Source organism: Lampris incognitus, chromosome 5 (genome assembly GCF_029633865.1).
Source record: "Lampris incognitus isolate fLamInc1 chromosome 5, fLamInc1.hap2, whole genome shotgun sequence".
Classification (NCBI taxonomy): Eukaryota; Metazoa; Chordata; class Actinopteri; order Lampriformes; family Lampridae; genus Lampris; species Lampris incognitus.
The window spans coordinates 38641791-38667349 of NC_079215.1; the positions used below are offsets into that span (position 1 = coordinate 38641791).

General features: G+C 44.3%; 1 protein-coding gene across 1 annotated transcript in view; it reads right to left on the reverse strand.

Annotated features, from left to right (window-relative positions):
* cabp4 (calcium binding protein 4) overlaps window positions 1–25559 on the reverse strand; it is a 51532-nt gene that overhangs the window by 21603 nt on the left and 4370 nt on the right. The window contains exons 3-5 of the mRNA XM_056280506.1: window positions 22640–22670; window positions 11923–12066; window positions 11563–11672 (exon numbers count right to left, since the gene is read on the reverse strand). Coding sequence (XP_056136481.1) covers window positions 11563–11672; window positions 11923–12066; window positions 22640–22670 — 285 coding nt within the window. The remainder of the gene's footprint in view (window positions 1–11562; window positions 11673–11922; window positions 12067–22639; window positions 22671–25559) is intronic.

Here is a 25559-nt window from a genome sequence, read left to right on the forward strand (position 1 = left end):
TGCCAAGAGACTTTTAGTCAACTGGGACAGACATGGAATGTGAATGATGAGCTGTTCCAGAAAATTGAGCAGTTCACCTGTCGGATGTATGTTGCTAATAGCAGCACTACTGAGGTGAACAAACTGCGTTACCAGCTCTTCTGCACCAAAAGGGGAGAGGTTGAGTCCAGCCAGCTGCCACCATGTAGAGACTGTCTCTTTATGCATGTTCAACGAGCCAACTATCAGGCAGCAATATGGAAGTGCTGTCTGCAGGCTAACCCTGTGGTGCCAAGCCCTACTGAGTATGGATGGACAGACGATGAAGGCAAGCTGGCCATTTACTGGATGCGCTCCCCACCTGCACCAGATGTGGTCTTGGAAATGCTAACATGCAAGTGTGTGCATTCATGCAAAATGCCAAGCTGCATGTGCCTGTCAAATGGACCTCCATGCACAGACATGTGCAGGTTACAGACCTGCAGTAACCAAAAACAGCAGGATGGTCCAGAACTGGACTTTGAACTTGGGGAGTCAGATGATGAGAGAAACGAGCAGTTTGATGAATGACAGTGTGATGATTCTGATGGTATTACTGTGGTAGTAGTCTATTGATGCACAGGATGCTGATTCTGGACTTGGTTACCCAGAGCTTGATAACAATAATGTAACCATATTCACATATACCCATTACCCTACCCATTACCATTACATATACCCACTAATGATATGGGATTACATGTATCATTGACTAAGTATATGTAAATGTCAATGTTGTTTAAAATATTAAAATAGTTCATTACCTCACTATGGTATTCCTTTTTATCATGTATTTTGATTGTGTATTTAAACAAATGTATAGAGACCAGTTTGTGACCTAACTGGCTTTGGTCTAGTTCTCATTTAAGGCTCACAATCACCTCACACAATGAAATAGTATGGGTATATTATACATTTCCTGAATCTTTACAGTCCTGTGTGTAATGAATGAAAGGTCACGTGTTTAACTTGACCTACTCACGGGTGTACGTGCAGTGCGTGTGACGTATACAGGAAGTGAGAAGCGCATGTTATGAAGGTTGTATGTCGGATGAACGCTAGTAAAAGCTACACAGTTAAGAACCTACGAAGTCGGCTCGTTCTTGAATTATTCTTATGTCAGTAAGACAAGGCGTCTACGGACATTACATGGTGTCAGAATAGTCTGTGTATCTGAACACGAGCGGTCATGCCGAAGTTTAATCCGCCGAGTGAATTCAAGTTTGACTGCCCCGTTGAATGGCCGGAGTGGAGACAACGGTTTTCGCGCTTCAGGCTCGCGACAAAGCTGGATAAAGACGACGGGGAGATTCAAGTGAGTTCGCTGATTTATGCAATGGGCAGCGAGGCTGAAAAGATATTCAGCTCGTTTGACTTCGCGGCGGAGGGTGATAAAGTGGACTATGATATCGTACTGAAAAAGTTCGACGACTACTTTATTCCCCGCCGTAACATCATACATGAGAGGGCGTGCTTCTATCAACGTAGCCAGCAGCCAGGAGAGACAGCGGAGATGTACATCCGGACATTGTATGAGCTGTCTGAACACTGTGAGTTTGGGGACAAGAGGGATGAACATATCAGAGACCGTCTGGTAGTGGGCATAAAAGACAAAGTGCTCTCCCGTCAGTTCCAGCTCACAGCGGACCTTACTCTGGTGAAAGTCATTGAACAAGTGCGCCAGGCGGAGGCAATAACAAAGCAGCTCAGCCTCCAAGCTAACCAACCAGAGGCCCAGCTGGCTAACGTCAACGTTGTCCGACGGCGGGACGGACGCCAAAACAAAAAGGGCGGACAGCGTCATGGTGGCAGCAGTCCTGCAACCAACAAAGTAGATGAATGCGGGAGGTGCGGCAAGACGCAGCACACCGATGAGCGGAAGTGTCCTGCAACGAACAGTAAGTGCAACAAGTGTCATAAAAAGGGACATTGGGAGCGTGTATGTCACTCTAAAGCGGTGAGAGAAGTCACTGAAGAGGTTAAACAGCTGTACTTTCTGGGAGAAGTTGGCAAAGAGAGCAGTCAGGAAGATTGGACTGTTAGTTTAACAATAAGTGATGTACCAATAACCTTCAAAATTGACACGGGGGCTGACGCTACTGTTATCAACCAAGGGACATTTAAAAAGCTGAAGCCAAACATAAAACTGGGACCTCCTGACACATGCTTCATAAGCCCAGGTGGAAACATCAGCTGCATAGGACAGTTTCAAGCCACAACCAACTACAAGGAGAAACAATACTCCTTTCCAGTGTATGTGATCAAGGGGAGAGGCAGCTGTCTGCTGAGTCGTCCAGAGGCAGTGGAGATGGGTCTAGTGAAGCGGATGAATGAGGTCAGTGGAGTTTTCGGTTCAAGTGGACTGCTGAAAACAGACCCAGTGAAAATAGCTCTGGTGGAGGGTGCCCAGCCATACGCGGTGCATACAGCCAGACGGATACCGCTGCCACTTGTACCACTGGTTAAGAAAGAACTGCAGCGCATGGAAAATGAGGGCATTATTGAAAAAGTGACTCAGCCCACAGAATGGTGCGCCGCTATGGTGCCGGTGCTGAAACCGAACAAGAAAGAGGTTCGCTGCTGCGCTGACCTCAGGAGGCTGAATCGAGCGGTGAAACGTGAGAAATACGTGCTGCCCACTATGGAGGAAATAATGCCAAGGCTCGCAGGGTCAAAGTTCTTCACAACGTTGGATGCAGCAAGTGGGTTTTACCAGATCCCCTTGCATGAAGACAGCAGGGGGCTCACCACTTTCATCACCCCATTTGGGAGGTATGCTTTCTGCCGCCTTCCATTTGGTATAACGAGTGCTCCAGAGATTTTCCAGAGAAAGATGGCGGAAACTCTGACCGGGCTAGAGGGCACAGAGGTGTACATGGATGACATCCTTATACATGGAGAGACTGAGGAAATCCATGACCGGCGCCTAGCAGAAGCACTGGGGGTCATTGAAACAGCAGGTCTCAAACTGAACCAAGCGAAATGCAAGTTCAAACAGAAACAAGTCCGCTTCCTTGGTCATATCATCAACGAGGCAGGCATCAGACCTGACCCGGACAAAGTGGCCGGAATAGAGAACTTTCCTCAGCCCCAGAACGTGACGGAACTCAAGAGGTTCCTCGGGATGGTGAACTATTTGGCAAAATACGTCCCAGAGCTGTCCACTGTAGGTCAGCCGCTTTATGGACTGCTTAAAGCAACGACAGAGTGGCTGTGGGGACCTGCACAGAACACAGCATTCCAAGACCTTAAAGCAGCACTCGCCACCGCCCCGGTACTCACCTTTTATGACGTCACTAAGGCTACGGTGGTGTCAGCAGATGCCAGCAGCTACGGGCTGGGAGGCGTTCTGCTCCAGCAGCACGGGGAACACTGGAAGCCCGTGGCCTACTGCTCCCGACGGCTGAGTGACGCAGAGACAAGGTACGCACAGATCGAGAAAGAGTGCTTAGCCAGCGTCTGGGCATGTGAAAGGTTCGAGAAGTACTTGTTTGGGCTTGACAATTTCAGACTTGTCACCGATCATAAACCACTAGTGCCTCTCATGAACAGCAAAGACTTGGATAATGTGCCCATTAGGTGCCAGAGACTGTTAATGAGGCTGATGCGTTTCAATGCAGTGGCTGAATACGCACCAGGCAAAACTTTAGCTGTGGCTGATGCACTCTCCAGAGGCCCAGAGCAGCGCTACGGAGATGGTGCTTCTCATGTTGATGTTGCAGCGCACATTGATGCCATCGTGTGCCAGGTGCCTGCCACACCTCAAAGGATGCAGGAGATAAAACAGAGCACGGATGGGGATCTGCAGCTCCAGACAGTGTTGGGCTTCATCAGACACGGCTGGCCTGAGTATGTCGATAAAGTGCCGGAGACAGTCAGAGACTTTTATCAGGTGAGAGGGGAGTTATCTGAGGTAGATGGTTTAGTCATCAGTGGCAGTCGTATCGTCATTCCCACAGAGATGAGGGAGGTGATCTTAGACAGAATACACGACGGGCACCAGGGGATAGTTAAGTGCAGAGAGAGAGCTAGCCAGTCAGTGTGGTGGCCCAAAATGACAGAGCACATTACAACAAAGATACAGCAATGTCAATTCTGCAGAGAACACAAGAACACACAGAGAAAAGAGCCTTTAATGTCAAGTGAGCTCCCATCTAGACCATGGCAGAAAGTTGGCATAGACCTGTGTGAGTACAAAAAGCAAAACTACTTGATAGTGTCTGACTATTATTCCAGGTTTTTGGAGATCCTAAATCTACCAACAACTACTAGCAGTCAGGTTGTAGCTAGGCTGAAGGCTACATTTGCACGTTTTGGTATCCCTGAAATTGTAGTTAGCGATAATGGGCCACAGTTAGTTTCAGAAGAGATGAGGAGGTTCAGTGAGGATTATGATTTCATCCATGTGACTTCAAGCCCACACTACCCCCAGAGTAATGGACAGGCAGAGAGGGCTGTTCAGATAGCCAAAAGCATATTAAGGCAGGAAGACCCTCTCCTCGCCCTGTTGACATACAGAGCTACACCCTCTTCTTCCACTGGAGCCAGTCCAGCGGAATTGCTCATGGGTAGGAGACTCAGAACCACCTTACCCACATTGCAGCATAACCTGAAACCGGCCTGGCCTAAAGAGGAACTGATCAAAACCGCTGACGCCGCAGCCAAATCGAGGCAGGCTTTCTACTACAACCGCAGGAACGGCGTGCGGACACTGCGCCCACTGAACTCGGGTGACGCAGTACTCACCAAACTTGATGGACAGAAAACATGGACAATGCCAGCAGTTGTTCACAGTCAGAGCTCCACTCCCAGATCCTACATAGTGGAGACAGCTCAAGGTGAACATTACAGAAGGAACAGGCGCCACCTGTTGGCCACACCCAAAACACTCACCTCTGTCAGCAGGGATCCTGACCATGTCACTCCAGGGGAGAGTGGAAACACGGATGAGTCCCGAGCAGCAGAAATGCCAACTTCCACACCATATGTTACTCGCTCTGGCAGGGTGAGCAAGCCTGCAATCCGGCTGGATTTGTGAAGCGTATGGACTTGTGTGCTGTGGGGGATTTTTTATTTTTTGTGTGAAAAGGGGGGTGATATACAGGTTAGAAAATCATCTTAGAGGGGGAGATGTAATGAATGAAAGGTCACGTGTTTAACTTGACCTACTCACGGGTGTACGTGCAGTGCGTGTGACGTATACAGGAAGTGAGAAGCGCATGTTATGAAGGTTGTATGTCGGATGAACGCTAGTAAAAGCTACACAGTTAAGAACCTACGAAGTCGGCTCGTTCTTGAATTATTCTTATGTCAGTAAGACAAGGCGTCTACGGACATTACACTGTGAGTATTCCAGTGTTTGTGTTTTGTGTCCCTGATATTCCTAGATGCCACAGGGCTAAAAGAAAGTATATAGTTTAGGCGAAAATTGCAGAAAGATGTGTGTTATTGACGGGTTGAAGAGCTCAAGTGACCTCTATATTTGTGAGAAATATCCACAACAGGGCTTGAATGAAAGCTAAGAAGGTCCCCTTTAAAATGATACCAAAGACAATATTATAGAACATTGAAAAATGTCCTGACCATGAGGCTAAACCAGGATATGCACCAGCGTCTAAAATGCAATTTAGTTTAGCGGGTGGTTAACTTCATGAGCTGATAACTGTGATACAGCTGCCACTCAGGAATGGTTATCATACCAAAATATCATCTACAGACATGGATCCTTTCAAAAATTATAAGTAAGTTTTGCCACCTTGAGTGTACCGAAATATCGTCTGGCCCATGGACTATAAGTTTTAATTGCATCCTGCACCAGGAGGCGCTTTGCGCTCAGACGTGTAGCCAGGAGCTTGGTGAGGTGATGTCGCTGGTCATTCGAGTGGTCAACTTTATTGTTACCCGAGCTTTAAATGATCGCCAGTTTAAAGCTCTGTTAGAAGAAGTTGGGAATCATTATCCCGGTCTGCTTTTACACAGCAATGTGCGTTGGTTGTCAAGGGGGAAGGTGCTCAGCCGTTTTGCAGCTTGCTTGAGTGAAATCCGGACTTTTCTTGAAATGAAAGGCGTCAAGCATCCTGAGCTAGACAACACTGACTGGCTCCTGCAGTTTCACTATCTCGTGGACATAACTGGCCATCTGAACCAACTCAATGTGAAAATGCAAGGTATTGGAAATACAATCTCATCCCTTCAACAAGCAGTGTTTGCATTTGAAAGCAAGCTGGAAGTCTTTCTCAGGGACATTGAAACAGGTCGTCTTCTGCACTTTGAAAGACTGCAACAATTTAGAGATGCATGCTTAGCAAGTGACTCCACTCAACATCTGGATCTCCAGCAGCTAGCTGGCTTTACGTCCAATCTCCTGCAGTCATTCAAAGCACGTTTTGGAGAATTTCGTGTGCGCACTGGTCTTTTCAAGTTCATCACTCATCCACATGAGTGTGCAGTGGACAAAATCGACCTGACATGCATCCCCGGGGTCTCTATCGGAGACTTTGAGCTGGAAGTTGTTGACCAGAAGGCATCAGACATGTGGATGAGTAAGTTCAAGTCACTTAATGGAGAGTTGTTAAGTCTTGCGCGACAGCGAGCAGAGCTGGCGAGGGAACACAAGTGGACAGAAATGAAAAATCTTCAACCTGAAGACCAGCTGATTCTTAAAACTTGGAACGAGCTTCCTGTGACATACCACACAATGCAGCGTGTGGGTATTGCCGTATTGACCATGTTTGGCTCTACATATGCATGTGAGCAGTCATTCTCGCATATGAGGAACATTAAGACCAACCTACGCTCACGTTTAACTGATGGAAGCCTCAATGCCTGCATGAAGCTCAACCTCACCACGTATGAATCAGACTACAAGGCCATCAGCAAAACCATGCAGCACCAGAAGTCGCATTAAACGTAAGCCACATTTAATTTATTATACGTTAAAAATACTATATGGTTCTCAATGAAATATATTTAGAAATATTTGGCTTTTATGGCTCTCCCAGTCAAAAAGGTTCCTGACCCCTGAGTTAACGTTACCTAGCTAGCCAACGCTTGCCAAGTTGTACGCCTAACCTAGCTTGCTAATTTGTGTGCCATCAGTGTCAGTAGCTAGCTAGTTAAGTCCAATAGAATCATATAATTAGAACAAAGTTACATTTTTATAATGGTAATTTTCCAAAACTAGCTACATGTATGATTTTACATTGTCGCCCACACATGTCCCGTGCACAGAAAATGGCTAACGTTACTTGGACTGTTGATAGCTGGCTGACTGGCAAGCTAACGGTAACGTTAGCCTCTGAAGGGACTCAACCACTGGGTCCAAGATGTTCGGTTAGGTCGTAGGGGTATATCAAATCACTAGAACGGTAGAACCAAGTGCAATTTTATACACAAGTAACGTTACTGTTAGAAAGCTACAAGAATATTTTTTTGATCGCACATAGTTACTATTTTTAGAATTTTCCCCAATGCAGCAGTGCACAGAAGAATATCCACATACTTAGACTAATGTTAGCGATCGTTACAATAATGTGTAATTCAACCAAAGTTTTATTCATGGTTGGCGTTAACTGTTACTGTCATACTGTAAATATGTGGATATGTTTCTTTGCATATGCAGCATTGGGTGTGCCAAATTCTAAAAATAGGCATGCATAGCTTTTGAACAGTATGACCTGGCTCTGTCTTCTAACAATATCACACCCTCCATGACCCAACTACAGTATAAACAAGCAGACTCGCAGATGATGGAGAGTTAAAACTCAGATAGGTAGCAAGCAACATAATTAAATCAATAAATAAATTAGGTTTAGCTCATTAATCCCTGTCCTGTCAGTCTATTATGCATTTTGTCTCTTTTCTCATACTTTCCAATTATCCAGCTGGCTTACATTAGTTAATCTACTAATATGGGCATGTTGGTTGTATAGATAACTTAATATGTAACTTAACTGGTAATGGTTCAAACAGCAATGTGTCTAATTTGTAATGTCATTACATATTGTTATAGCCATACACATTTTTCGCTGTGAGAAAAAGATTACGTGAAACAGTTTGGCATCAGCAAGCTAAAGTATGCATCCTATCTTCCCTTAGGTTCCAAGAATACCGTGCCTCCACTGCTTCAGATGTGACACCAGCTGCTTCAGGTCAGAATACCATCACGTCATTTTTCAGTGATGGACAGCAAAGGATGTACGACCTCAAACATCCACGTCAGAGGGCTATAAGTGATGCCCTTGTAAAAGATCTAATCATTAAGTGCCGCTTGCCTCTCTCCATCATTGACAACAAGGACTTCAGGCACTTCCTGCATGTCCTGGACCCTCAGTACAGGCCCATAGCAAGATTCACCATTTCCTCTGTGACCATTCCAGGGATGGTGGAAGTCAAGAAAGAACAAAGAGCCAGCTGGCAGAAGCATCGAGTGTCGCTGTTACCACAGACATTTGGAGTGATTGAAAGATGCGGGCATTCCTTGGAGTGACGGCACTGACAATGGATGGGAGGGGGAAAAAAACAAAAAACAACAACCAGTAACTCTGCCTTCAGTTATATCTTTTTGCCTGCGAAAGAGTGCATGGGAAACACTCAGGAGAGAAGATTGCAATGATGTTTGAATGCTGTGCAGAAGAATACCTGATTAAGGACAAGATCAAGTTTGTCATAACTGACAACACGTCCAACATGAGAAAAGCTTTCCAGGCCAGCTTTCCCCCAGAGGATCCTTGTGATGCTGAAGCTCATGATCCCAGCACATTTGAGGAGGATGAAATGTGGCAAGCTCTGATGCCAGAAGATCAACAGGCAGTCAGTGCCCTTTTGGATGAGAACTGTAAGATGCAGAGACTGTCATGCTTCATATACTCACTGCAGTTGGTCATAAATGATGGCCTGAAAGATGCCAGTGGGCTGTCGAGCACCCTAGCAAAGCCATCCCGTGCAGCCAACCTCCTCCACAGTGGCACCTCATTTAAAGACCGCTTTGGTGATGCAGCAATTCCAACAGTGAATGCCACATGATGGAATTCCACTCTGAAGCAGGTGAAGGCTTATGTGCATTTAGACATGCAAAAGCTGTCCAGTGTGTTGGAATCAGAGGGGCACAAAAGCCTTGTCTTATCCCCATGAGTGCTCAGCTTAAAGAACTGATTGAAGTTTTTGATCCATTCTTGGAGGCAACCAACCTAACTCAGGATGAGAAAACTCACTGTCAGTGTGATTGTGCCCTGTGTCCTCACTTTGCACTGTCACCTGCAGAAAATAAGAGGACAAGCCAGATACTGTGGGCCCCTGGTGAGAGCTCCTTGAAAACAAGGTTTACAGAGATCTTCAGTGCAGTGAAGATACCAGGATGTGAGTCAGCTGAAGGAAGAGGCCCCACCAAATGTCCTGTCACCAATGCCTACTTCATAGCATCTGTGTTGGACCCAGCATTTGGTTCCCAGTGGCTAGAACATGATGTGCAGCTGGACAGTGACATCAAAGATGAGCTGAAGACAGAGATCAAAGGGTAATTAATGTTAGTTAAGTGATTAACTATTCGATTGTTGTGATGTTTATATCATTGGTGTTACAATAAAGCACAGAAGAGTGTAATTTGTCATGTAGGCTCAGTCAGTAACATATTTGTAATGAGTCTCTCCTGGCCCCTCTCATTTTGGAGTGTATATAAAGGAAGAGGGTGACAAGCAAGCAGCAGGCACAGGACCAGGGGAAGGTGATGTTTCAGTCTCCTACTGAGAATGTTCTCCCACTATAGGAGGACTCCCACCAAGGAGAAGAAGCCATCTGTCCAGGCTCAGTTGACTGCATACCTCGACTTGATCGCTGAGCAGGACTCTGACTCAGTCCCGTGCCTCAGGTTTTGGCAGCAAAACAAATCCAAATTCCCTGCCCTCTATCAGATTGCCACACAGGTATTCCCTATCCCTGCTTCCAGTGGGCCCATTGAAAGGGTATTTAGTCACGGAGGCATTTTGATGAGGCCTCACTGTGCATATTTGAGTAGTTCCATGCTGTCAGATCTTATGTTTTTGGAATGCAACATGTGTGCTTGACACTAGTGCCACCAGCCTTTTGTTCCTAACTATTCCTGATAGACAAATGTCTTTTGACTAGTTTTTGTCCATTTATTGTATGCTATGGAAAATACTAGTTTTATCGAATATATATATATATATATGTGTGTGTATACTGTATCCACCATTTGCTAATGTCACACTATTCACAGCTATCAATGCGTTTTGAAGCGCATCCAATGTTCAGAATGTCAAAGAAATTGAGACTGTTCTAAATTTTGTGTGTGTGCACATGCTTGCGAGAGCATTTGTTTGGCTATTGTCACAAAATCAAACTCTTTTGAAATGGTGACAGCTGTCATTTTTGTTTAATGTAGACCTTTTTTATTTGTATGTCAGCTTTTTTTTAACGGTGCCAGTGGAGCACTGGAGCCCATCTTGGAACTCGACTCGGACTCAACCTTGATGACTCGGACTCGAGTTTTAGTGACTCGACTACAACACCGCTCCTCACTGTCAGGTGGAAAGAAATGGCTGGTGACGACATATGTAATGGAGTCATGTGGTAGTCTGCAGCCTTTCCTGGATCGGCAAAGCGGGTGGAGCAGCGACCAGGACAGCTCGGAAGAGTGGGGTAATTGGAAACAATTGGGGAGAGAAAGGGAGGGGGGGAAAATCCAAAAAAGAAGTGATTGATACATTCCTCCTTTAAAAGAAAGATGAGTTGAATTTCGATTTTCTAAAGTTTCCCCCCAGAAGCGATGTTGCATGGTAGGTGACTGAGACACCTCTACTGTATTGCCCTCGTGTTACACCAAAATCTCCATTCATTAATATTCCCACACCGACTTGAATGCGCATTTCTTAGGACGTGTTAAATGTTAGTGAAGCTAATTCTATGAGGCATCGCCCTGGGATGGCAACCTCCAAAGGTATTTGCATAATCTGATATAATTTTCCTTATTTGAAAATATAGGCAACCTTCTGAGGGAACAACCTCCTTTTTAAAACGCTTGCTTCCCCTGGTGCCTTCACACATTAACTGGGCTCAATGATTTCAGGGTACAACTTTATTAGTGCTTTTGGAAGGTGAGTACCACTGGATTTGCAATAAGAAATAAGATGAAAAATTGGCAGATAAATTTGAAATGCACATCAGCATTTGATGGTATTTTTCTCATGTTGTGCTTAGTTGATTCAAGTTTAATCAGCATAAACATTAATTGTTGTGTTTCTGTAGTAGCTGCATCTTTTATAGCAGAGACATAAAATGCCAAAAACATGTATATGGATATTTGCATTTTTAAATCAAATCTTTCTGCTCTTATATCTCTGCTCTGCATCATCCCCTTTGGCTTTTACTCATCTTGATGTTTGAGCCTGAAGGCACCTCAAAGTTTAGTACCGCCGAAGGCATACCTCAAAGGGGTGTGTGTATTCCCCTATGGCTAGACCCCACTCGTTTGAGGATGTACTTTTTAGTCGTGCAAACTTTTGAACGCTCTTGTCAAGTCCCACTTACCTGCTTGAAGGCAGAGCGAAGTTCCTTCAGCCCAACCATGTGAGCCGTCTCAGCGAGCATTCTTGGACCCATTAACTCACAAAAATCATCAAAGTCCACATGACCGCCCCCTGAAGAAAAATGTCAGGGACCACACACACACCAACAACAAACACAGATGCAAAACGCATGCATGAGCATTGACACAGGTGCATGCACGCACAAAAATAAATGTGCATGGGTGCAGGCTCATGCACATTCACATGGACATACAAACATGGGTGAAAGACAGACTTGCGCGCGTGCACACACAAATGCACACACGCGCACACATTGACCATTAACAGAGAGATGATAATGTACACGTATGCACACACTCACATTTCATCTTAATTTGCTGGATAATCTCGATAAGCTCCATCTCTGTGGGCATGTAGCCCATGGTCCTCATGCAGTCTGCTATGTCTTTGTAATGGATAAAGCCATCCCCATCATAGTCAAACTCCTTAAAGGCCTCCTGAAGTTCTGACATACAAACACACAGTACAACAATTGTGAAAATTATAAGAACATGGTTTTTTCCTCACTCATGCTGACTCAAATTCCCCCTTTGACACTGCAGTTATTATGTGGCAAGTGGGTTGTGCATGTGGCTGGTTAACATTCCACACCATGCCAAATTAACCTCCCTAAGTATTTACAGCACAAATGTGAATGAGCAGGCAGTGCAGGATGTAATGGGATGCTATGACGCTGGACTGTGTGTGTCTAAACATAGAAGTTGCTGAACAATTGGTTCCACCACTTGCAAGGAAATATGTAGAAAATTGTAGGATGCCCTGAAAATTGACCACTTGTTCTTAAAGCGCTGGACTTGATGGCAAACTTTTGGTATAATAACATGTAACCTGCCAAAAAAAGAGAGCTCTTTTTGCAATGTGTTTCACAGCTGTGGTTCTCAGTCTTTTTTCTCCAAAGGCCACCATGTCCAATTAAATATTCTGGGCCCCCCACAGGAGATATAATAACTCATGAAGCTTGCATCTATAATGCCTTATAAGCATCTATAATGCCCTATAAGTGTAGCTATAAGTCATTGTAAGATTCATTATAACCATGTATATGCCCTCACAACACCTCATAACCACCTTTATGACACATGTCAATTTAAAACGGATTTATCCATTATAAATATGTCATTAGCCTGTTTATCTGTCAAATGTCATAATGCATCATAGCCAACTTGTTTTGCTAAAGTTTTGTAGAGATGCATAATGAGACTTCAGTGCTATTTCACTGTCTTCAGCCATAGCCATTAGTCATTGTAATACACATTATAGGAAAGTATGGGCGTTATAGATGCAATAGATGCTTATAGTGTATTATAGATGCTTATAGGGCGTTATAGATGCAAGCTTCATAGAGAGTGTTACCAACGAGTTTATTCAATTTAACCCCATAGAAGCATAAAAGACATTTGCCATTAAAATAATCCTCAAAAGAGTAAAAGAGTAGCATTTTATGTATTATTAATTGCTTGCTTCATGTTATTTATGTAGCCGGGTGGTAAATCTATTAAATATGTTAAATGATTTTTCACTTAAATTTAGTATAGTTTAACTGTTAATATATGTAATTGTTACACTGTCAAGCCATGTAAAATGTCATTTGATGTATTTAAATTGTGAGGCAGATTGTGAGTGTATTTTTATAGTTTTGGTTGTCATTGCATGTTTTGACCAGTAAGTGGCAGTGGCGGACTTTTATTGTAACTCCGTGCAAGTTATCCAAGTGCATCTTGGGTATTCTTTCTTTTTTTTCTTGTGTGGAGCGCCTGAAGATTGCGGTGTGACAGTGCTCTGACTCCGTAGTAAGTAAGGGTAAATATCTTGTGAAATATACCTGTAACATTATTCCAAACAATATTGTATGTCGGTAATTTGACAAGATGGTTTGATTTAGACGCTACTGGAGTTGATGTTCGGTGATTTTGGGCGCGAGCCGTCGACCGCTGTTCGCCATTGCAGGCATGACAAGGTAATGTTGGCGTGAATAAAGCCACACCATGCCATTGTATTTGGGATGTAAAGGTTTTATATGCATTTTAATTCTGTTTAAAGGTAACTGACAGAGTGAGAAGTTGCGCGATCTTCAGGAAGTTCCACATGTCTTTGTTAAACCCTGTTTAACGTACATAGTCCACTGCCGTATTTTGCACCGTATTTTGTATTTATTATTTCCCTTTTTAAAATCTTTTCTGTTAAACTTGCCACATCTGTGAACATTTATGAGCTGTTTGCTCGAAAGACACAGGAATGTATGCACTCAGTAAAACGATCTGCATTCGAAGGTTCAAACAATAAAATTAAAGCTACAAGAACCCCGGAAGTAATTGTGTCCTGTGTGGTATCTAATTCCACGGGCTACATAATTTTGGTACCAGGAGTGGGGTGTAGCTAAAACATTTTTTTAAATTGGCAACAGAGTGGCTTATTTTTACTTAAAAAAAAAAATACGGCAGTGGTGAAGATTGCTGGTGACGTCCGTTGGTGTTGAGTCTGAAGCCATCCTGCTGTGGAGGTGGTGACCAGCGAGAGACGGCGTGAGGGCATCTAAGAGGTTCTGGTGCTTCCTGTTTCACACGACTCAGCCGTACCAGCGTAGAGGACTCCAGCGCTAACTTCAGCTACAAAGACCAAGATCCAGAAAGGCTCCAAGTTAAAGACTGTCCTTGTAGTATCCTTGAACCAGGTTTTGAACTAAATATCCTCATTTATACTGGACTGAGTAAAGATTAATATATCATTATGTCTAGTGATTCTGGTGATGAAGGGAGTTCACGTAATGATAATGGCCACACCTCAGGTGGCATAATGGGTATAGGTGAAGGTGCTACAAAAGAAATGCAGACCACCATGCAAGAGCTTGCCAGACTGCGAGATGAGCTCACCAGGTTACATGGTGAAGCAAGGGCTCAGAGAGCAAGTGCTAACAGTGCACCCACACGTTCATACATCTACGTTCCAAGAGAACGCCAGATCCAAGCATTTAGTGGGGAGTGTGGTACAGACAGGAGATCTGTCGAAGAGTTTATTGAAGAGGTTGAAAGGGTTTTAAGATACAGAGAGCAAACAACAGAAGAACAATGTGACTATATACTATCTCTATTGCATGGCCCTGCATTGGAAGAGGTGCGACTATGCATGAGGGGTCAGTCAGTGGGGCCCAGTGATTTATACTCTTACCTGAGCAGTGCATTTGGGGAAAAGCGCAGTTCCACACAGCTTTTGCAGACCTTTTACAACCGTAACCAAACTGATGGAGAAGACCTCCGTGACTACTCCCATGCACTATCCCAGATTTTGAACTCTGTAGTGAAACAGTCCACAGATGTAATACCTAATGAGAAAACTGTGCTCAGAGACCGGTTTATTGAGGGTTTAAGAGAAGCAGCACTCAGGCGTGAACTCAGGAAAATGGTTAGGGACAAACCAGAGAGCAGTCTTCTAGATGTGAGGAACGAGGCCCTCCTGTGGGAGATGGAGGACAGCAGGTCTCATCGTCCCAGGGTCATAAAGAGCAACCAAGTTACATCAGAGGTTCCGGAAACCCAGTGCTCTATTATTAAAACAAACAATGACCAAGGTATTGCATTAAATGATGTTCGGAGAGCAGTAGCCCATCAAGAAAAACAGCTAGCAGAGTTAGGCAAAACACTCGCTGATCTAGCCTTTGCTGTAGGTGAACTGAGTAAGCGCAGCACTCAACAGACATTCCTAGAGCCCAAGCCACGACCTAGACCCCAGCCAAAGTTCACACCAGATGGTCAGCCTATCTGTTTCAAGTGTAGAGGCATAGGTCACATTGCAAGAAAATGCTCACAGGCCAGAGGGGGTCAAGGGGACGCAACACCTAGTTCTTATGTAGTGCAGGAAAACTCGCACCCTCAGTTGTCATGAGCCACACAACTCGAGGGGAGGAAGCTGGCTCACCAAAAGAGACTCCAGACAGAAGCAGGATCTTAGAGCGTGCAGTCGGAGAATGTAAAACTGTTGAGGTGAAACTACGAGGTGTTACAGTGTCCTGCTTACTTGACACTGGTAGCCAGGTCAGTACAATTTCTGAGAGTTTTTTCAGGGAACACCTGTCAGTGAAAGGCGAAGACATTCACCCGGCATTTGAGTGGTTAAAGATCACTGCAGCTAATGGATTAGACATACCCTATATGGGCTATGTGGAGCTTGATGTAGAAGCCATGGGTCTGACTATCCCAGAGCGAGGTTTTCTGATAGTTAAAGATTCTGAACACTCTTCCTCTGTTCCAGGTCTAATAGGGATGAACATTGTCAAAAAATGCAGAGAGCTAGTACACACTGAGTTTGACACCACACTGCAGGAGAGGTTTGACTCAAACTGGAGAGAGGCTTTTAATCATCTTCATGCAGTACATGCAACAGACAGACTCTCTTTCGCTAGGGTAGCTGGTAAGGATGTAGTCCATATACCTGCTTCATCTGCTGCTACAGTTATGGCTAGGGGACTCAGGACCGTGAGTGAGGATGGTTCTTTTTTGTTGCTGGAGTCTGTGGGTGTCCCCGTTCCTGGAGGTTTGGTTGTTGTGCCTACTTTGGTTTCATCGGGCAATCACATTTTTCCAGTCCGAGTCATGAACATGTCTGATGAAGATATCTGGCTAGGGCCACGGACTAGGCTAGGGGTTTTGACTCAGGTAGACTGTGTGAAAAGTGATGAGCTTTGTGAGGTACAGTTCCAGAGAATCTCAGCAGACACTGAACAAGTGAGTATCAGTGAACACCCCGAAACACCGACAGATGTGCAGGAAATTCTCGGCAAGCTCAATTTTTGTGGTAGCCCAGAACAGCAAGCACAGCTGACTTTGTTACTGGAGAAGTACTCTTTTGTGTTTGCAACAGAAGATGAAGATCTAGGCCACACTGACAAAGTACAACATGAGATCCATCTGACAGATGACATACCTGTAACACAGCCATACAGACGAATCCCACCCACACAGTACAGTGAAGTCAGGGAACATATTGGCAAGCTGCTTAAAAAAGGGGTCATTCAAGAAAGCTCTAGTGCTTATGCTTCGCCCATAGTACTAGTGAGAAAGGCAGATGGTAGTCTGAGGCTATGTGTCGATTACAGGAAACTCAACTCAAAGACAAGACGTGATGCATTCCCGCTCCCGAGAATTGATGAGAGTTTTGATGCGCTGAGAGGGGCAAAGTTCTTTTCGACCATAGATCTGGCGAGCGGATACCACCAGGTAGCTATGCATGAGAGAGATCGGACTAAGACTGCATTTACTACACCGTTTGGTCTGTATGAGTACGTGAGAATGCCTTTTGGTGTTTGTAACGGTCCAGCTACATTTCAGAGACTTATGCAAGTTACTATGAATGATCTCATTTTTCAGATACTCCTGGTCTACCTAGATGACATCTTGGTTTTTTCAGAGACATTTGAGCAGCATTTGGAGAGACTTGAGACTGTTTAAGAGACTGGCAGGGACGGGCCTTAAGGTGAAGTTGCAGAAGTGTGCTTTTCTACAACAGTCAGTAAAGTTTTTGGGTCATCAGGTGTCAGCAGAAGGTATAGGAACTGACCCCTCCAAGGTCTCTGCTGTTAAGAACTGGAAGGTCCCAACCACTGCCAAAGAGCTGCAGTCGTTCTTGGGTTTCTGTAGTTACTACAGGAGATTCATTCGAGGCTTCTCACAGATTGCCGGGCCACTGCATGACCTAGTCAACAAATGTTCAGGTGTGAAAAAAACAGGGAAAGTAGGTCACCAGTTTTGTAATATGTGGACACCAGAGTGTGACTCTTCCTTTGAGCAGTTAAAGGAAAAACTTACCTCTGCTCCCATTTTGGGTTTTGCCGATTTCACACAACCATTTGTAGTTGAGACAGATGCTAGTCAGCATGGATTAGGCGCTGTATTGTGTCAGCAGCAAGGTGACACCAGACGTGTCCTAGCATATGCTAGCCGCAGACTACGCCAGGCTGAGAAGAATGACCGAAATTATAGTAGCATGAAGTTGGAGTTGCTTGCCTTAAAATGGGCAGTTGCTGAAAAATTCAGGGGTTACTTGCTTGGTTCAAAGTTTGTTGTCCTGACTGATAACAATCCCCTCTGCCACCTCAAGACAGCCAAGTTAGGTGCTATAGAGCAGAGGTGGGTAGCGCAACTGTCTGTTTTTGATTTCGAGGTTAAGTACCGTCCTGGTTGCAGTAATGCCGCCGCAGATGCTCTCTCTAGGCAGGAGTTTGCAGGGGAGCCTGAAACAGACCCTGACTCGGATTTTGATGACTGTATCACTGTGTGTAACCTGATTGAGCGAGGAACAGTTCTGGATCCTGGTCTTGTCTCTAGAGGTCTGGAGTGTTACAAAGTGAGACAGATCCGTGCTGGGGAGTCGAGGTCTGGTGAGACAGGTACTAAACAGGGCAACACCCCCACACTGCCAGGTTATACCAGAGAGGAGCTGGTAGGTTTTCAGGCCGGTGACCCCACCCTAAAAGAGTTTAGGGCATTTTGGGATCGGGGGAGGAGGCCATGTCCCAGAGAGAGAGCAGCCCTGTCTAGTCAAGTGAAAAGATTGTTGAAACAATGGAGATGCATACAGCAACGAGAAGGGTTGTTGTACAGGGTTATCACAGACCCACGTCATGGAGAAGTGTGGCAGTTACTCGTGCCTAGTTGTTTGAGGGACCAAGTTCTAGAAAATGTACATAACAACATGGGACATCAGGGCATAGAGCGCACTGTAAACTTGCTAAGAGGGAGGTGTTTTTGGGTAGGGCTATGCGAGGATGTGGAAAGCTGGGTTAAAAACTGCGAGCGGTGCATTTTGACCAAGATGCCTCAGCCAAAAATCCATGCTCCAGTTCAGGCATTCCTGGCCTCCCGACCTCTAGAAGTGGTGGCTGTTGATTTTACAGTGTTGGAGGCAGCTTCAGATGGCCGTGAAAATGTCCTTGTTGTGACCGATGTGTTTACAAAGTTCACACAAGCGTATGCTACCAAAGACCAGAAGGCTGACACTACAGCTAAAGTTTTGCTCAGGGAGTGGTTCATGAAATATGGGGTCCCAGAGAGACTGCACTCAGACCAAGGTCGAAATTTCGAGAGTGAAATTATAGCAGAGCTGTGCAAACTCTATGGGGTTAAAAAGACACGGACAACTCCCTACAGGCCACAGGGAAACGGTCAGTGTGAAAGATACAATCGCACACTCCATGACTTGTTAAGGACACTCCCACCAGAGAAAAAAAAGCGTTGGCCAGAGCATCTGTCTGAAGTAGTATATGCCTATAATGTCACTCCTCATTCCACCACAGGGTACTCGCCTTATTATTTGCTTTTCGGGGTACAGCCACATCTCCCAGTAGATGCTTTATTAGGGCGTGAGTGTGTGTCAGACAGGAAACAGGATTGGTTGTCTGTTCATCAGGAGAGACTCCGACAGGCACATGAGAGAGCCAGAGAGTACTCAGAGCAGAAGGCAGCTGAGAGGATCTCACTGCAAAATGAGAAGGTGTAATTGTCCTCCTGTGGACATTGGTCAGTTGGTTTTCCTACGTCACAGACCCCCAGGTAGACATAAGATTCAGGACACATGGACCTCAACAGTCTACAAGGTAGTTGACATCCAGGGTACCACACACACTGTTGAACCTTTTGAGGGAGGTCCCATTAAAAGAGTTCATAGGTCAGAGTTGCGACCTTGTGCGAAACCAGTTCCCAAACCAAGAACTAGTACTAGGTTACAGACCACTACACAGCCTGTAGCTGAGGATGAGCCTGAGTCACCTGAGGCTGATTTTGTTATTGTTGAGGAAGTCATCCCTCGCCGGCTTGTGCAAGTACCTAACCTGCCTCTTGCAGCAGAAAGTGTTAGTTTACCTGTGACAGCACCCACAGATGAGAGTGACGGTGAAGGACCTGAGGAAGGTTATTCAGATATGAGAAATTGTGGCACAGAAACAGAATGTGTTAATGATGTGCATCCAGACATTAGCGACAGTGACTTGCCCATTATTGAAAACAGGGACAGGCCCGCACTAACAGAGGATGCTGGTGGAGCAGGACGTAGAACCTATGCACCTAAACCTGCCATTAGGAAAAGCAAGCGGGAAATGGCTGGATCTCATTCAAACCCATTTCATCTGCCAAAGTCAGCCTGTAATGCAGTCTCAGTCAGCACAGACATGGTCTCTAAGGTTTTGACAAGCCTGGGTGCTGCTCTCTTTGAAAAGGCCTTGCAGGGAGTATTTGAGTCAGTTCATGTTTCGTAGTCACCGAGGACGTTGACTATATTTGCAGGGGAGTATGTAGCCGGGTGGTAAATCTGTTAAATATGTTAAATGATTTTTCACTTAAATTTAGTATAGTTTAACTGTTAATATATGTAATTGTTACACTGTCAAGCCATGTAAAATGTCATTTGATGTATTTAAATTGTGAGGCAGATTGTGAGTGTATTTTTATAGTTTTGGTTGTCATTGCATGTTCTGACCAGTAAGTGGCAGTGGCGGACTTTTATTGTAACTCCGTGCAAGTTATCCAAGTGCATCTTGGGTATTCTTTCTTTTTTTTCTTGTGTGGAGCGCCTGAAGATTGCGGTGTGACAGTGCTCTGACTCCGTAGTAAGTAAGGGTAAATATCTTGTGAAATATACCTGTAACATTATTCCAAACAATATTGTATGTCGGTAATTTGACAAGATGGTTTGATTTAGACGCTACTGGAGTTGATGTTCGGTGATTTTGGGCGCGAGCCGTCGACCGCTGTTCGCCATTGCAGGCATGACAAGGTAATGTTGGCGTGAATAAAGCCACACCATGCCATTGTATTTGGGATATAAAGGTTTTATATGCATTTTAATTCTGTTTAAAGGTAACTGACAGAGTGAGAAGTTGCGCGATCTTCAGGAAGTTCCACATGTCTTTGTTAAACCCTGTTTAACGTACATAGTCCACTGCCGTATTTTGCACCGTATTTTGTATTTATTATTTCCCTTTTTAAAATCTTTTCTGTTAAACTTGCCAACATCTGTGAACATTTATGAGCTGTTTGCTCGAAAGACACAGGAATGTATGCACTCAGTAAAACGATCTGCATTCGAAGGTTCAAACAATAAAATTAAAGCTACAAGAACCCCGGAAGTAATTGTGTCCTGTGTGGTATCTAATTCCACGGGCTACATTTATTTAGCGGAATAATTGCATACACACACACACACACACACACACATATATAGTATATATATATATATAACTTTGTTTAAAGAAACACTCAACGGTAGGGGAAGTACTCAACAAATAAGGAGCAAAATAATCCAGTGAGTCAAGTAAACTGAAACAGGCTTGTAGCTGTCTCATAAAGAGTTTACTTGACTCACTGAATTTTATATATATCTTCATCATCTTCCCACACAAGACGGCGGCGCGAACTCGTGTTTGCAGCGACCTCAGTACCGACTATGCAGTGTCTTTGTTTACACCTGCGTCTAAGTTTGTGTCTACATGGGAAGTTTTTATTGTCGATTTCGCTTAATAGCTTGGAGAGCTGGCGTTGGCTCGCCTGAGCGAGCTTTGTCTGCTGTATCCTGTGGGCCCAGGGACCACAGCCCTGTCCGGAGCTGCGCCGAGAGGAAAAACCGAGGCGGTCTGGTGGCGGCCACAGCCTCGCCTAGCACCGACTGTGCAGTGTTTTTGTCTGCATTTGTGTCGCCCTCTGGAGTGCGGGGGGAGGTGTGTCAAAGGTGTATGGCTGGGAGAGCTAGCGTTGGATCGGCTGAGGGAGTCTGGTTTGCTGCGTCCGTTGGGTCCAAGGACCACAGCCCTGCCCGTAGCTGCACCTGAAGAGGAAGCACCGAGGGTGGTCTGACAGGACGCGGCGGCGGGGCGGGTAAGCTAGCTGCTAGCCTACACAGACCAGCAGTTCCGACAGTCATTCTGGTTGGCTTTCGTTCTCTAGACAGTGGAATTTTTGGACTGTGTTGCATTGGGTGGACTGTGTTGTTAACTGTTTGTGTGTGTGTGTGTGTGTGTGTGTGTGTGTGTGTGTGTGTGTGTGTGTGTATGTGTGTATTTTTTGCTTTGTTCTCTCTGTTTTTGTATGTTTTTGATGGTGGTGTTTTTGGGTATATGATTTGGATATGCGTTTTTGTCTTCTGTGTTGCACTGCTGTGGGTTGGGGAAAATGAAATCTATGTCTTTTGTGTACGTAGTACATGAATGAAATGAGAAATAAATTGTCCTTGTTTCCTGATATATACAGAAAGCCCCCAGATTACGTATGAGTTCCGTTTTTGAGTCTGTTCGTAAGTCGAAGGGAGTCTGGGAGTTTGAGGGTTCTGCGCAGTATCTTAGCTGTTCCTAGGGCCGCACTCTTCTGGACAGAGACCTCAGATGTTTTTCCTGGATTCTGCTGGAGCCACTCTCCCAGTTTGGGGGGTCACAGCCCCTAGTGATCCTATTACCACTGGGACTACTGTGGGTTTCACTTTCCACATCCGATTTAGTTCTTCCTTCAGCCCTTGGTATTTCTCTAGCTTCTCATGCTCTTTTCTTCCTGATCTTGCCGTCACTCGGGATATTATATATAGAGAGAGTTGTTGAAGCTTTCAATAACTTCCGATCATCTTAAGGGCCCATGAGGCCCCTTTTTGGGCCCTGGCCTCCCAATTGAGAACCACTGTTTTGTAGTGTGCCCTTGTCTCCTGAGGTTCTGACTACTTTCACACTCCCCTTCCCAGGCTACACACACACACACACACACACACACACACACACACCAAGCCCAACAAATTTTTATCTTACTTGTATAGTATAGTATAGTATAATAGTAGTATTTATCAGTTGATAGAACAAAACCAGCACTGGTGTAAGTTCTGGTTTATGAATTTACTTTTGCATTTCTGAATTGCAAGCAAACAGTTTTACGAGAGAAACTTTCATATAATCTGTTGGCTACCGAAGAGCAAGCCAGTGAAACAGAAAATAACAACACAATTGTACAGTAATTAGTTATGCACCAGCAGAAGTAATTAAACCAATAAAATCTTACCATCCAACTCCTCTGGCATAAGCTCTCTATCCTATGGAGTGAAATGAGAGAGAGAGTGAGAGTGAGAGAGATAGCAAGAAGACAATTACAATAGAGCCGTTGAGGATGAGTAGTAAAACCAGTGCCCCAATAACACAGAAATCTCCTGAGAAATACTCGCTAATAATCCGTTTTTATTGTTGCATTAGAATAATATGCATATCATGTCAACACTGCAGTATGCTGACAATGCGCTGTAAGGGGATTTTACTCCGTGGCATGCCTCTTTAATTTGTGAGATGAAACAATGTTACATAATACCACATATTCCTACACACCAGAGTGTGTATCCAGATGATATTAGAAGACAAAATATATTCACAGAAACCTTATGGTCATAGGACTGCTCACTCCTACATACATATGGTTGCACAGTGTCTGCACTGTCGTACACAAACACACATAGATAAGGACACAGACACTTATACACATGCATGCGCCCATGTACAAATGCATAATTAGCATATAAAAAACTTTGTGAGGGATTTAATATTTCCTTCCCTGTGTGATGCTCTACTCAGGGTGTGCAGTTGTGATATGACATGCTCTATCTATCTCACACACACTCTCGCTCTCTCGCTCTCTCTCTTTCCATCAATTCAATTCAATTCAGTGATGCTTTGTTGGCATAACTGAATTAATTACAATGTTGCCAAAGCAGGTGACAGCAAAACAGGTCAACAGAGTACCCAAAAAAAAAAAAGATCTGGCAGAAACATAGAACAGCACTTGAACAGCAACTGACAGTGATTGACAGTGTTTTGATCACTCACTGACCTTTAGGCTATGGCATTCTGACACATATTGTGCCGCAAGGTGTGCACTCTGGCCCTCTCCTAAAATAAGTGGCCATTGTTCTTTCTCATCCAGAAGTAGAGAATTTGGAATCTGATTTTCAAATTTCTCCTGGTGTTTTTCCTCTTATGTTCTGGAGTTTTTCACAATTTAGGAGGAAGTGCATCTCTGTCTCGACCTCACTTGCGATACGGTGACCACATATTCTTTGCTCTTATGGTAGCCAAGATTTTTTTTGTGTCTGCCCTTTTCAATGGCTAGACTGTGGTCACTGAGCCTGTACTTGGTAAGGATCTGGAGAAATAGTCAGCCAATTTGTATTCTCTTTTTAGAGCCCGATAATGTTCTAATGTGTGTTGTAATTTGGTTTCTATGTCCCGATGTTCCAAATATGAGTTTTTGCATTGTTTGATGATTTGGTTTACTCTAATCTGTGGTTAGTTAGCAGTGCTAGTCTGAAACTCATCTATTTTTGTGGTTACGAGGTTAGTTAGTTTCAGACCCAGCTGACTGAGGGGACTCTTTCTTAGCTCTTGGATTTGAGGGGACTCTTTCTTAGCTCTTGGATTTGAAATGCTCTCTCTCTCTCTCCCCCACTCTCTCTCTCTCTCTCTCTCTCTCTCTCTCTCTCTCTCTCTCTCTCTCTCTCTCTCTCTCTCTCCCCTCTTATTTCAAGTGTTGTCAGAGAGATTGAGGCAAAGCTGAGGAGAACTTGGTGGAGAGTCCCCACACAGGATTTATAGTAAGCACCATGGCTGTCAGAGGGATTTGGGTCAAGAGCTAGAAGCAGCAGTATGTTAATATTTCCATCTGGTACCAGGTAGATCATGCATCTTTTTTTTTTATTTTAAAAATGTATCTCTGCCAGAAAATCTGTATACAAAGATACACCCCGAGGCAAGCAATTCAGTTAAAATTTGCCTTAAATGGAACAATTTTATAGAGTTTGTGTGAACATTTCTCTCATTATGAACAAAGTGTCTTGTTCTAGTAAGACTTGAAAGAACACAATAGCGCTTACATAATAACAATGTTCCTCATTAACCCTTTCATTCAGCATCAATATGAAATGTTTACGACATGCTTACCTAGGAGTTGGTGATGTGGAGCTTTTCAAATATTAAAAGCTTGATATTATAATATGGCTGTATTCTCTAAAATTATGACGTTGAATGAGCAGTTTTTGAATTAGATTCATCTTTACGCAAATTGCCTTATGAAAAGATATGGTAACAATGGATAATTCTTCTAGCTTCCACAGACCAAACAGACAAATTGGATTTTCTCAGTATTATGCAACTATGCATTCATAGTCCAGCACATATACGTCACAAATTGTCCTCCATGTGTAACACACAAATATATATGAAATATGTTGATTTACAAGCGCAAGGACACATGTAGGGCACGTGTCTCTCTTATTGTAAGAAAAGCGACTTGAGTTCAGCAGAATTTTCTAGTTTGAAAATTCTTCTCCTACCCGGAAGCGACTTGCCGGATCTGAAGGAGATGAGGAGAAGGGGAAGCAAAGTAAAGAGGGATGCTGTTTGAACAGCAGATATGCTACTTCCTTATCAAAAATAGACGTCAGTTATTGATCAAGTAGCTCAACCATGACTATGGCTGATCCCTAGCCCACAATACACAGCACAGTTTGTTCTCACGTTGTTCAATTTATGTATATTTGATACTGTTTTTTTATGTTTTCAATTAGGGATGCCATTTTTGTGCAACTATATTTGTGATATTCATGGACATGATCTCAAGGTGCAGCCAAGGTGAGGAGCGTGTCCATTTTGGGAACCTCAGAATTGCATCTCTGCTCTTCACAGATGATGTGGTTTCATTGGCTTGATCAGAACGCAACCTCCAGCATGCACTAGGGTGGTTTGCAGCTGGGTGTGAAATGGCTGGGATGAGAGTCAGCACCTCCAAGTCTGAAGCCATGGTTCTCTACCGGAAAATGATGGATTGCTCCCTCTGGGTTAGGGATGAGTTGTTACCTCAAGTGAAGGAGTTCAAGTATCTCGGGGTCTTGTTCACAAATGAGGGTAGGATGGAGCAGGAGATGGACAGGCGGATTGGT